Raw genomic sequence first — 14428 nt, forward strand, 5'->3', positions numbered from 1 at the left:
TCATGATATAATGGGGCCTGGGGAAGGTCTGCCTAGACAGCATACATGAGATTTTGGCTCTGTGCGCACAGGGTGCTGCAATTCCAATGCTGAGCATTAGGGGGAGGTAAGAGACAGATGGGGCAAATGCAAGTACTCAGTAAGGAATTCAAGAGAAATGAAATGAAAGAATAAATGTAAATGAAAGTAATTATTGAAAACCTCAGGCACCGAGAATAATTTTCAAACACTTTTATGAATCCCTCCACTTTATTTATCGTCCACTGGTCACAATGTTACCATACAAAACTCACTTCCAACATGGAACTGCATTGGGATGTGACTATTTTCAATATGCACACACACATTCAATAACAAAATTAAATACAGTCGTTTAGAAAATAAACAGGGTAGAGGAAAAGAGACACATTGAGTGATATCAAGACATGCAGTGACAAATATAAAAAATAGACATTTTGTTTTCTTTTTCTGTACAAACATACATGGACACATATAAATATATAGAAGTAAAAAAGAGTATTTTTAAAATACAAAGATCAAATTGTACAGTTACATTCCATAATAACAAAACAGGAGACATAGCACAATATTCAAGTGGATTTGCCGTTTTCCACAGACACTGTACAATATTGTACACTGTAAGAGGAGAAATTAGATCACACAACTGTTGCTTTCTCCCTGTGGAGTCTCTTCACGCTGCTGTAAACATTACAAATGAAGAAAGGGTACAGTTTTTGTCGGTGGATTTCCTTTTGAAATCACTCATTCAAGCAACTTTGAGCAATCTGTTCTTTCAGTGCTCACTTTGATGCTTTTAAGTCACCCAGATCACAACTTCAGTGCTGTTTTTTTACCTTTCTCTCAGCACTGAAAGGTAAGGAGAAAATCTGTTAAAAATAAACAAGATGAGCATTACAGTGAATGTGAACTTTTTTTTTCTTCTTTTTTAATGTTGGCACAAGGAACACGCATTTACCATAATGTGGTGAAATATTTCTTCATATCACACAGTGAAACAATGCTATGCCTTCTCTTTTTCTCTAGTTTTGCCTGACATCCTGCAGCAGTTTGTTGATCTCTTGGACCAGCTCGCTTGCATCCATGCCAGCCTCGTGGCGGTTCTCGCTACGCTTGCCACTCTGGTGACCCTGATGGAAAACACCATCAAAGTCATCTTCCTCATAATTCTCTGGAATTTCCTCCATTGCTGGCAGCCACTTTAAGTGTGGAGGCTGGCCACTGGTGGAGGTGGGAGTCGAAGTTGAGGGTGAGGATGAGGAAGAAGTAGAAGAAGAAGGGGAGGAGGAAACATGGTTAGTCCCATTTCCAGACCCACTTCCTGGGTTTAGATAGTGAGTATTGGCTGCCCATGCAGCCACCCCTGGGGGGTAACTGGGACCTTTACCACCTGGCAGCAACCCTCTCCGGTTGTCCTGGGGAACAGCGTTGTTACTGTGGTTACCAACAATGTTGCCACTTCGTCCATTTCCTCTCTCAGTGGTTGATGACGATGAAGTTGGGCTTGTTTCAGTGCATTCGACATAAGAGTCCATATTAGGGGGTAGGAGTCGCTGAAACACAGAGTTCATCTCTGTGAGGAGGGAGCCAGCCCCTCCTCCAGCTGCACACACATCACCTCCTGCTCCAGAGACAACACCTCCAGCTCCTTCCTCTTCATTCCCAGATTCTTTGCCAAAAGTAGAGAAGCTCTTGCGGCACTCCGAGTCAACGGAGGACTGGTCATCATCGAGCTGAGGCTGCTGGGAGGACTCCTCCCCAGGGATGTACATGTTGTTGCGGTAGTCAGCAGAGGAAGCGGGGGAGGAGAGAGGAGGCATCCAGCACTGGTCAGAGTGTCCCAGGACACGACATTCATCCGTGCACAGTCTCATAGCTAAAGCAGAAAACAAAACAAAAAAAAGGACACTGAGTCAAGAGACGGTTCAACTACAAAAATCTTTAGGACATTCGTCATGCATCAGGCAAAGTAACAACAAAAAGTCTGCAAAACAACTCAAACAAATCATATGTTTAAAAATCCTCAGACAAAACCATTTTTTGTTTGTTTTTTTATGTTTGTCACTTGGTACGGAAAATGTCAACACCCCTGAATAATACAAGCCACAAAGCCTAAGACTGAAGTAAAGAGGGGTGAAAGTGTTATATTTGAAGTGATACACAGTTCAACAGGAGGACAAGGTACTGATTTCTTTAAGGAGCAGGCATGCTGTTGAGTCTGACGAGCCATGCCTTATTCTGTTAGAATGAGCCATGTACAATACCTAATTAATATTTCATGGTGCACCACTTCAGTCTTTCATTAAAATCAAAATCACGGCTCTGCTTTGTAGGATTTTTATTTATTTATTTTTCTCTCAGTCTCTTCATATTCCTGTTTAGAGTTCCAGGTAGTGCCAGGTATGAAGACTATGACAGGATTTAAATAAACAAATAGACAAGTGTCAGATCCCACCCAAATGGCATCATAGGCAGCTATTAATGTAATATTTGGCTGCACTTCCAAGTATGTCCACATCTTCCAACTACAAGACTGAGGCAGGGATTTGCTTGTTTGTTCTTTTATCCTATCCAGCATGAAAAAGCACATTTGCCCATCTAAATAGAAAAATCTAAACAAATTAAATCTACTGAAGAGAAACAGTGGTAATCCTCCCTCTCAGCCCATTATCGTCTTCCCCTCCTTTTTCTTTTATATTAGCATAAAAGATAGCAGAAGAGAAAGGGGGGGAGAAGGGTTCCAACACCTCCAAGTCATTTTCAAAGGGAGAACAAAAATAAGATACAGCAGGACTGTCCACATCCACCAATCTCTGTAAAGATTGTAATACATTAACAAAATGAGGGAGCGAAAGAGAGAGAGGGCGAGAGATACTCAGGATCTCACGAAGCAGAAAGCAAAAGAAGGATGGAGTCAGTAAGAGAGAGAATAACATAATTCTAAAAGCAATTACTATGAATTCTCCTCAGTTCAGACATGAAAGTGCACCACTGTCACTCACCAGGGGGAAAAAAAGAGAAAGAAAAGAAAAAGAAGGAGGGGAAAAAAACAGCACTCTGAGACGCATACCGATGAGTGACAGGCGACTCATCTCCGCTCCAGGGAGGATTTTACAGACACGACTCTATCTTAGGGGCAGATAACACACACACACAACCACACACACAGTAACAGCCAGACACACTGTAACCTCTCTCAGTGTGATAACGAGCGTGGAAATGAGGGCTGTGTGGAAGAATGGGGCTGAGTACAATAGGGATTGTGTTGGAAACAGGGTGAATGGAGTGGCTGTAAAGGCAGGTGTACAGACAAATAATGGGCTTAGGCCTGGTGCTGTCCATGGTGCTGAAATTTGTCAGAGAGGCAGTACACTGGGTGCCTAGGTGCGGTCCGCAGGAAGACAGCTTGTTTCAGTTGTAGCTCATTTTCAATTTGAAGTGAGAAAGAAATCTCTTATTTCTAAGATCATGAGTGGAAAATGGCCATTTCAACTGACTCAAAGTGAAGCAAGACGCGGAATTAGTCAGAAACCTACAACTGACAACTTCTGCAAAGTACAATAAAACTGAGGTGCAATTATGCTCTGGATGGTGAAGCAATATTTGAGTATGAGTTGCTGCAATAGAAGGTGTTGGGTATGTAAGTCAGCTGACTGGCGCCTAGTCATGCTGTTATGAAGGTGACGCAAAACAGGAAAAGATGTCATTTTACACAGGGACATAGGCTGAAGAGGTGGGTTGCATCACCAAAATCTCACCTGGGTGGAGTCGATGGTGCATTTCAAGGTGCATCAGGTCAGAAAAGCCCTCCCCCAGCAGCAGTCTGTCCACGGGGGATTCCCGTCCCATGTCACAATCACTGTCCCCCGCCTCGCTGTCCCCACGGCCACTGTCCTTCAGGCTGAACTTGTCCATGTCTTGTAACGCATACCTGTGAGAAGCCATTAAAAAAAAAGACTATGAACACATATAAGTATAGTCTGAAAGTAAGTAGTAGAATTTTACACTTTGGACAAACACAGGTGGCACATTCTGTTTTGCAGGTTAAACAAATCAGTCTGTCCTTAGAGAAGATTAGTGACAAGCAAATTATATCAAACTTAGGGCTGTTTCTGGAATCTGTCAAAACTTGTGACAAGCCTTAACCCATTAATTCTACACGCAGGTAAATTGCATCCATAAATAAATCATAGCAGCCACTAGGGTATCAATAAATATATCATCCAAACAACATAATCAGATATTATGATGAAAGCAGTGATGGATGCAGACTTTATAACCTGAGCTCCTTTTAGCACAAAGGAATTTTTGTGATATTCAGACATCTAAGGGTTTCACACTTAGAACAGAAGACATTGGTATGACAATTAGAATATGAATAAAAACATTTGGACACCATCAAGTCATGATCTACATGTAACTGATCAACTGACAGGGAAACCTGCACAACGGGTTGTTGACAAATGTCAGACACAATGAAAAACAAGAGGTTTAAAAAGTAAACAAAAGATAATCTTTTTGGGGGGGAAGGGGTGGCTGGGGGGTGGGGGGTAAATTACCTGTAGCTGCGCGAGTATTTGTTGCCACGGAAACTGGGTCTGGGCTGGTACTGGCCCTGATGGAGCATGGACAGAAGCTGTGAGACTTGCTACATCCCAAAAAAAATGACAAAACAAACAAAATAAAACAAACAAAAAGAAACAGAAAGGGGGGGATGAATTACAGATGGAGAATTGAGGAAGGGGAAAAGAGAGACAGACAACACAGAAGACAAAATAATGGATGAGTAAACACAAAATGGATGATGGAGGGGCTGCTAAAAATGGATGAGACAAAATGGATGATGTTAAAACAAAAAGGGGGGGTTGAGGGTGAGTCTAGATGAATATGTAGACATATGACTGGGGGGGTGAGTCATGGTCATGATGGAGGTAATGGTGACAGGGTGTAAACAAGGTAAAGACAAAGACACGTCTATAATCATCAACAGTTTTTAATGAGAATCAGTTTGAACTACAGGGCAGTGTTGATTAAGTCACTGTCATGGAAATGATGAGTTAATTTGCTCAAACAGGGACAGCTGTGTGAGGATGAGAAGGCTGGTGTGTGTGTGTGTGTGTGTGTGTGTGTGTGTGTGTGTGTGTGTGTGTGTGTGTGTGTGTGTGTGTGTGTGTGTGTGCTTGAGAGAGGGAGAAACACTGAGAAAGAAAATTTGGAAAGGGGCTGTGGGATCACATTTGAAATATCTGAAAGTAATTTGTTTCTCTGTGTGTGTGTGTGTGTGTGTGTGTGTGTGTGTGTGTGTGTGTGTGTGTGTGTGTGTGTGTGCGCGCGCGCGCGCACTTACCTCAACTGGTGGAGTTGTGTGTGCCAGTTCCAGGGCAAAGCTCTCTGGAATATGATTGGACGAAATGGTCACTAGGCTGTTCAGGGATTGGCGACTGTGGTGGTTCTGCCTGCTCCCTATCTGGGCTCGTTCCATGGGAGGTGTGGCTGAAGGGGAGCGGTGGTGGGCTCTGATTGGGAGAGTGCCGTTCACTGTGGGGACCAAGGTTATATCACCTTTGTGTATTTGGCGTGAGGGCTTCTTTGGGTGGTGCTGGTGGGTGGATTCTGCTACCCGGCAGTTATAGGAGTGCCTGGTGTCCTTTTTCTCCCGGTTACAGCGAGAAGCAAACACCACCATGATAAACATGAGTGCGACGCAGATGGCTCCCAAGGAGATGATGATAATCAGAGATACATCAAGTGAAGCCTCTCCTTGGTCTGTTACTGACCCGTGGTTCTCAATGGTCTCATGGAGAGTGATTTTCAGAACGGCCTTAGCACTGAGACTCTCACTTCCTTGATCTCTGACCACAACAGTCAGCTCTGCGTGGTCATGGGGGAAGTTATCCAGACTAGCATTGGCATGAATCTCACATGTTCGCGGCTCAATCAAGAAGAATCCTTCTTCGTTGCCACTGACTATAGAGCAAATGAGCTCAGCATTGACTCCTGTATCTCTATCAGTTGCCCTAACCACAGTTATTAAGTGTCCAGCCTCTGTAAACTTTGAAGCAGGCACATCTGCAGTGAAGTTCCACAGCTGAGGGACCACAATGACTGGAGGGTTGTCATTTTCATCCAGAATGTTCAGAATAACTGTGGCATTGCTGAGCAGTGCTGGTTTTCCTGCATCCTTTGCTTGCACAATAAAGGCTATACGGCTAACATCCTCTCGATCAAATGTGCGCAGTGCATAGATAGCGCCATTAGAGGGGTCAATGGTGACATAGGTGGAGATAGAACTGCCGTGAACAGAGTTCTCCAAGATGGAGTAGCTCACCTGCCCATTAGAATCCAGGTCAGGGTCAGTGGCCAAGATGGACGTCAGATATGCTCCAGGGGCATTGTTCTCTGATTTAAAGATCTCATATTGCCCCTTCTCAAAACGTGGTGGGTTGTCATTTTCATCAGTTACATGCACAGTGAAATGTTTGACAGTAGAAAGACTTGGAGTCCCTCGATCCTCTGCCACCACAGTCAGGCTGAACTCTGACCTCTTCTCTCTGTCTAGAGTCACATTGGTCAAAATCATGTAGTTGTTCTCATATGTTTTCTGCAATTTGAAGTAGCCTTGACCATGAAGCTTGCACTCCACCTCCCCATTCAGTCCAGAGTCCAAGTCCTCTACCCTGACCAAAGCAACAAATGTGTCCAAAGGCGAAGCTTCAGATACGTAAGCTGCATCTCCATTCCCCTGGGAAGACATGAGAGTGATGCTGATGTCAGGTTTGTTGTCGTTGATGTCTACCACTTTGACCAGGATCTTGCAGTGAGCGGGCATGGAGTTTGGACCCATGTCCTGTGCTTGCACATCGATATCATAAGAATTAGCAGTCTCGTGATCTACGCGCCTGATGAGAGTCAGGTGACCGCTGTCGGGGTTAATTTTGAATGTCTCCATTATTTTCGGAGAAACATGACTGCTAAATGAGTAGACTATTTTGGCGTTTGTGCCCTCATCCGCGTCCGTTGCGTTTAAGTCAATGAGCAGAGTGCCAACAGGTGAATTTTCTGGCAGATTGATGACATATGACGACTTTTCAAAAACCGGACTGTTATCGTTTGAGTCAGTAACACTGATTTTAAGGAGGGTCGAACCCGTTCTCGGGGGAACGCCCCTGTCAGAGGCCGTGTATTGAAGTTCGTAACCAGAGCGCTCCTCCCGATCGAGCTCCCTTAGCACCACCAGCTCAGCATATTTAACCCCATCAGTCCTAGACTGAATGTCAAGCTTAAAGAAGTTGTTTGGTTCTAAGGCATACGAGTACAGTGAATTCTCCCCGACATCGGGGTCTGTGGCGCTGTCCAGGGGAATGCGCGCTCCCACGGCCGCGCTCTCGGAAATCTCAATTGGGATCACGGCGCGAGCGAACTGAGGTGCGTTGTCGTTAATGTCCAACACCTCCACCTCGATGAGAAACAGCTGGAGGTGCTCAGTGGGGAGTGTTAGCACGTCGAACTGAATGGAACAATTCAGATTCTTTTCGCAGAGTTTCTCGCGATCAATTTTGGTCTTGATGCTGATTTCTCCGTCCTGCTCGCGCACATTGAAGAAAGACGAGCTTCCTCGTTGCATAGCTCTAAAGCGGAGCGGCACCGAGCTTGGAAGTTTAGCCAGGACATCCGCGACGTCTTCTTTCAAGCGGGCAATGACAGTGCCAACCTTCTGCTCCTCATAAATCTGATATTTCAGTGTCTTGCCAGTGATGTGCTGCGTCGCCAGTGCCAACACCGCCAGAACTTTCCACATTCTTCGTAGAAAGAGCCCCTTCATTTTGGTCTCCTTTGTATTTTGCTGAACTCCGAAATAAGTCCAAAGGAATTACTGCAAAATGCAGTGGAGATCTGTTCCAGTTTCAACTTATTAAATGATGAGCTCGCTGATTCAGTAGCATTGCTTTCTCCACTGGGCAAGGGGAAAAACACCCGATTGTTAAATGTAAGCTTGCTCTAATTTCCATAAAACCATCCGAATGTGTTTCTGTCTGTACTCCGTTGTCATACAGATCTGTTGCGCGCATCCAGTGTGCGGGGGAACCAGCGGAGTTCCACTGAAATCTGTGCGCCTTTCTCTCTCTCCTCCCTGCCTCTGGTCTGTGCGCCTTGCGCTCTCTTTCGCTCCCTCTCTCTATTTGAGGTGCCTCTGCACACAGAGTTGCCCAAAATAACCGCCTCAAACGAACTAGTTGTAGATCAGCCACGACCCTTTTTTCACATCCCAGGAAAGACAAACGATCCTTAAATCAAAAGCTGGCTGGTAGCCACTCAAACTCCGAAAAGAGAGGAAAGGGGAGGCGCAAGAGGGAGGAAAGGGATAAAGTGTGTGTGTGTGTGTGTGTGTGGGGGGGGGGGGGGGGTAAAAACCCCGCCCTGTGGGGGTTCACTTTCACCACTTTTCAGAGTAACGACTACGCATCTACAATGGACAGAGTAGAAAATAAACTAAAAAATACCATACTGAAATTGCTTCCCCCGTTGCTATAAAACCCCGGGAAGGTTTACGAGTTTCTCGCTTCGGGTCTGTTCTCTCCAGACAGCGCGGAGACACAAAGAGTCTAAATTATCATTAAACAAGAAAGATATACAGTCACATTCATCTTTAGCTTTGTAAGTCCCTATACTTGAATCACTGATAGACACACCTAGTCGAGCTATAACCAGCTGTCACCACACACACTCCTGCTAAATGATTGACGCACCGGGTGTCTCGGCGTTAGTGCATATGCGTGCCACCAGCTTGTACTGTACCAAGTCTTTTTCTGCTCTTTCAAGTGGCAGCTGACTACCCCCTTCTCCATGCTCATACACTTTGTAGGAGATGTGTTCAGCGCAATATATTTTTTCACATGTGCCTCATCTGTAACTGTCTATGGGTGAGGGTATAAGCCGGGTAAGCTGTGTGGCGAATCGCGTTGAAAGGAAGCCGGACTCTAATGAATGCCTTAAAAGAGTTGGTCACGCCGAGGAACAGCTCTGTCCCCGTGCACAAATCTGTTTAACATCAAACTCCCCGCAGGATGGGTTTCTGATAAGCATCCACAATTCTATAGTTTGGGCATGTATTTTTCTGTTCACTAGAAAAAGGGGAAAAAAATCTAATTGGCGCAAATGTGCAAACAGGCCAGAGAATCAAACATAAACAGAGAAATGAATAAAAGCACGAACAGAAAGGGAGAGAGAGATCTAAGGTTTACAATGTGCACAACTGGGATGTGCATTCTGGAGACCATCTGGCGCGGTTTGTTTGGCACCGGGACCCAGCGATTACAGCCGACCAAACAAGACTCCAGCGGAGCCACGAACCCCACACAACTGTGAGGAAATGAGTTGTCATGGGGGATTGTAGAGTACCAAGCAGCTTTTCCAGAGCTGTACTCGCGTGTTCGCTCGCGTGCTTGTGCGTGTTTCTTGTGTGTGCGTCAAAAAAGACAGAGAAAAAGCGCTCATCGGAGCTTCAGTCACCAAAACTCCTCATACATATTGAAATGAAATATTATAGAACACACCGAAGATGAGACACTAATGACCATCTGGAGCAGAAAGAACACAACCTTCACCTAAAAGAAACTAAGCTCAGAACGGCCTCGTTCACCTCCACTTATCACATTCTTTGGAAATTTCTCAGTCAACACTTTCAAAACCACTGAAAGCGTTGACCCGAAGTTAACCTTAAGAAATAAATAGATACAGTATCTCAAAAACAAATCCATAAAGTACTAACAGTTGCTAAACCCACTGCTGCAATAGAAATTAGATATACACACCATCACTGAGCATAATGATGTTATCCATATGAACTAGGTTATTCAGGCTAGTCTTTAAAGCAACGCATCTGCACCGCTTCTACAACTTTTTACGAATTACCCCGAAAACTATGGTTTATTAAAAAATTCTAAAAGTGCATAGACACCAACCAGAAGCTCCTCTTTTGAACCCACAGCCTTAAATTGGCGGAAAACCTTTATTCCCGCTCCCTGTCTATTCATCGCCTGAGCCATGTCTGCAAAATGTTTGCATTCACCCGTCTTTTGCACATCTTTAACCATAATGCACTGAGTATTTAAACAGGTTTGATACGGACACCCAACATTTCCATAGCTCCAAATGCTCACAATGCAGTAATGCAATTACTCCCGGCGTCCCGGAGAAGCTAATCACATTTGGAGTTTATGGGAGAAGGAAGCAAAAGAAAGAGAAAGTGGCGGAGGGGGTGCGGGTGCGTGGGGTCTTAAACACTGCGCAGAATAAAAACAATTAATATATAGAGGGGGTATAATCTAAGTAAAAAGCAGATGGAGGCTTAATACATTTAGCTACGCTGCATAACCCGAAGAGCCGAGCAAACATGATCTTTAGTGCTTAAGGACACCCATTGAGCTGCAAATATTCATTCTTTACAGCAGGTGCAAAGATGCCATGTCTCTTGGATTTTGGTTTTGTTTAACTTCTTCTGCTCCCGTCCCCAAAGATAATTTTATTGATCCATGGGTTGTTCTAAAGCCCAGTTCGGTCTCCACAAATGCATGCGATCAGCACAAACAAACAAATAGCTCCAGTGCCCGTGTGCAGCTCTCTTCATTATGCTTGCCTAACAATTGCCTCCGTGTGTTCGGGCCTTCTAGTCATAAAGTAATAGTGTGAATTAAACGTCTGCCGCCAACATTAATGACAATCCACTGCCATATCCCCCTCCCTCGAAGTCAACAGGCGCAGCAGGTGGAGCGGCCTTAGAAATCTGCCTCTAGACCCCGGTCGCTTCAGATTGGAGTCAAGAGGAATGCATGTGGTTGTGTGTGCGCGCGGTGCGAGCAGTGATTGTGGTGGTTTGGTTGTAAAGGCACGCGAGCATCTGTCGCCTCGTCTGCCCGTTCTTTGTCACATTATTCAGTTAGCAGCGATTTGGTGGATTCCATTCCGGAGGGGAGGAGTAGGACCACAGAAAGGTTGGGAATTTGTTTTCACTGCGGAGGGAGGGAGAAGTTGATACCTCCCCCTGCACACATACACACACTCACATAAACACACACATACATACACAACCACCCCCATAAGGGCAATGATTGTTATTCATCCGAGTCCCCCCCACTCCTTTGCTTTCATTAGGGTTCCACAGAGTTTTATTACTTTATGACCACCACTGGTGCGTGTATGTGTGTCTATGTGTGTGCGTAAGTACTGAGTAGACAAGAAAGAGTGCTCTGCCTTGTTCCTGCTCACAGTGCATGTGGTGATCACAGTCTGAGCCTAGCATATTGGAAGCGATGTCAACAGTTGGGCGACAAATTTATAGCCCAGGCAGAACTATGAGGCAAAGAAAGAATGAGGCTGGTCACCTTTAAAGTGGACGCATTACTGCACTGCTCTGCCAGTCCCTCGGCCCTGCATCCAATGAAAAGAACAGGCTGTTATTACTTTTTTACAGACTTTACTGACTTATGCGGTAGGAAAGGTGTATAAATTATTCATACCTTTCCTCTGCAAGACCAGTACAAAGTGTCATTTTAACTCTGGGATGGTTATACTATATGGATGACCAATGCATTTGCTATTCTATTCTGTTCCATTCTACTCTTGGTGCCCGTAGTGACTGTAAGTTTGTGAACCCTTAGTGCTTTGGGTGTTGGCAGTTATTCCCCCTGTAGACCTGCTTTTTTATGTATTGTCAAGTCAAATAACCAAATTATTTTCCATTCTCTTGCAGTTGTGGGATGGTGACTATTTCATTTGTTTGCTTGACATGAAGGAGCAGTTTGGGTGTCTAATCATCCAGTCATCCTTTCCTTGGCCTCATTCTCTCTCCCTGATTCATACCTAGCTGACTTTCTACTACACGCACACGCACACACACACACACACACACACACACACACACACACACACACAGAGACATGCATCCATGGGCAGACACTCTCACACACTTTATCTGACTGAATGGCACTGACAGCGAGGTGCTTTGGCCAACCAAGTCATGGCACAAAGAAACACAAAGGCTTCACAAGCAATCAGCACCACAGCACTCAGGATTTGAAATACATTCTCTATCTGTATTCATATTGTATAAGTAAGATTCACCCTTATGTGAAATGTGAAACATTACTGAATTTCTTTGTCAAAACAGAAGGAATTTAAACTGCCACTTAAGCAGTTCCTTATTATTGCTTTTATTTGGACAAAATTTCAGTTGTACATTAAATGATAATTCTGGTTTATTACAACTTAAACAATAGGACAGTGCTTTCTAGTGGTTATTATAACATTCTCACATAGACAGAGTAATGCTGAGATCTACAAATAAGGTTTGTATTGACGCCACAAAGTCAGATGAAGGAAAACAATACTGATATTACACTAAAAATCCCAAAAGCTGTGTGTTTCTGCTAGAGATGGACCGATCCGATATTACGTATCGGTATCGGTCCGATACTGACCTAAATTACTGGATCGGATATCGGAGAAAAATAAAAAATGTAATCCGATCCATTAAATATCAGGAAAGCACCTCACAAAACTTGCAACACGCCGTAACTCACCTCAGAACGTTAGCAGTCGGAGCAGTATGCATCACGTGATAGAGCGGCTGTGGCATGCGGGACCTGTCGGTGGTCTGGATAGCATGTGGAGCTTCGCTAGCAACCCGGCATTTCATCTCCGACAAAGTTATCCCCGAGAGAAGTAAAGCAAGTGTGTAAGTCCATCTCTGAATGTTTGTAAAGCATTCCTGCGTTAAGCTTAACAAGCGACTGCCTCTCGCTCTCCGGCTGCTACTTCAATCGTGAAACTGCTTAACGATCAGCTGATCGGCTTTTCTGTCGCGAGTCCTCTTTGTTTTTGGCCCACTTTGCACCAGAAAGAGGAAACCAGCGGCTGAACAACAGCAGCACGTTTAAGCTTGATCAGCTGTTGTTAGAATTTATTTAATATTACTTTCTACACCAGGATCTTTTTCTACGTAGCTGACGCTGGTAACTGTGCAGGGGCGGATCTAGCAAAGTTTAGCCAGGGGGGCCGATAGGGCATTAACAGGGAAAAGGGGGCACAAAGACATACTTTTCTTTCTTATTCTCATTTAAAATGTCTAGCTTTTAATAAATAATTATCTGACACCCAAAGTTTTAATTTGATGTAAAATGAATAGAAGTCCATTACTGTATATAGTAACTATTAAGTCTAATATATATACCCTAGTAAGCTATAGTACTTTTTCCTTTGGGAAGGTACCATCTGTGCAGTCTGCAATTTTGTTGAAGAAAGATGTTGAATCTATTTAATATTTCTTGAAAAATTATTGATTTCTGTGCATTTTGTTTCACACTGCATCAAATTAAGGTTGATTACGTTGATTAAGCATCATGAGGTGGAGCGTGAGGGGTGGTTCCCTATTTTTTATTTATTTATTTTTGTTGTTGCTGGGAGTTGGAACCCTATTAGTTAGGTTGCTTAATATTTACGCTAAGTACTCTTTAAAATACCAGAATAGGGAGGATGGTGTAGGTTTAAGTTTATTAGATTGATCAGTATTGCTGAACTATGAAATATTTTTTTTTTTGCATACAGGTATAACAGAATAGCTTTAGTGTACTTGTTGTTTTAAACTTGAGTATGAACTTGTACAAAATGCAGCAAGATTTTTAAAAAACAGTTTTGTTGATTAAAAAACACTATATCGGATTCATATCGGTATCGGCAGATATCCAAATTTATGATATCGGTATCGGTATCGGACATAAAAAAGTGGTATCGTGCCATCTCTAGTTTCTGCACACCTGAGGAAACAACAGTAGCTCAAAGCTAAATTACACCAAACTGCAAATGTTGTCTGAGAGCTTTGTTGTCTTTGATCACTTGACAGATTGTGTTCCTTGCTGAATTCTGCTTATTGTCTCAATGTTTTGAACATGCTTCCTCATCTTAAATAGCATATTAATTTGGTTGGTAAATTTTTCTTCTATAGAGTTATCACAGATGTGCATGTTAAATTTCAAAGTTAAAGCAACAGTTTGACATTTCTGGAGTGTTAACTTCTGGTAAGCCACAAACTGTTCTTACATTTCTTTAATCCTAAATTTTGTAGGAAATAAGCAAACAAGATAAAACCTATTTACACTGAGGAACAATAGACCAGTTGTTTCCTTCTGCTTCCAGCCTTCTTTTTTTTAGCATGAAATGGAAAACTTACTATTCATTTAATATTGATTGAAAGTCATTAAGCTTCAAAACCTATTAAAGAAACTATCTAATATCAGCTAACCCACATTTCAATCGGATACTTAGACACATTTTCTTGACTCTTAAATGGTTTCTCCTTAGTGATAAGAATTAATACATGCTAAATTTATAAAATTATAATGCAATTCATTGAGGC

The 14428-nt window shown here is 43.3% G+C and overlaps 1 protein-coding gene across 2 annotated transcripts; it reads right to left on the reverse strand.

The window, feature by feature from the left end:
• Positions 1-236: 236 nt before the first annotated feature.
• On the reverse strand, positions 237-8305 carry pcdh18a (protocadherin 18a). 2 transcript variants are annotated; one of them, XM_085460301.1, is made up of 4 exons: positions 5366-8305; positions 4578-4633; positions 3777-3949; positions 237-1894 (listed from the first exon to the last, which is right to left on the reverse strand). In XM_085460301.1, the coding sequence occupies exons 1-4, from the start codon at positions 7838-7840 to the stop codon at positions 1041-1043; spliced, it is 3558 nt and encodes a 1185-aa protein (XP_085316427.1). In that variant the 5' UTR covers positions 7841-8305; the 3' UTR covers positions 237-1040. The 2 variants fall into 2 exon arrangements, with proteins under 2 accessions (XP_085316427.1, XP_085316426.1); XM_085460300.1 differs by having other exon boundaries at positions 4578-4666.
• Positions 8306-14428: the final 6123 nt, after the last annotated feature.

This window comes from Copadichromis virginalis, linkage group LG6, assembly GCF_057382275.1.
Source record: "Copadichromis virginalis isolate Kocher_CV1m ecotype Utaka linkage group LG6, C_Virginalis_male_GT1.1, whole genome shotgun sequence".
NCBI lineage: Eukaryota > Metazoa > Chordata > Actinopteri > Cichliformes > Cichlidae > Copadichromis > Copadichromis virginalis.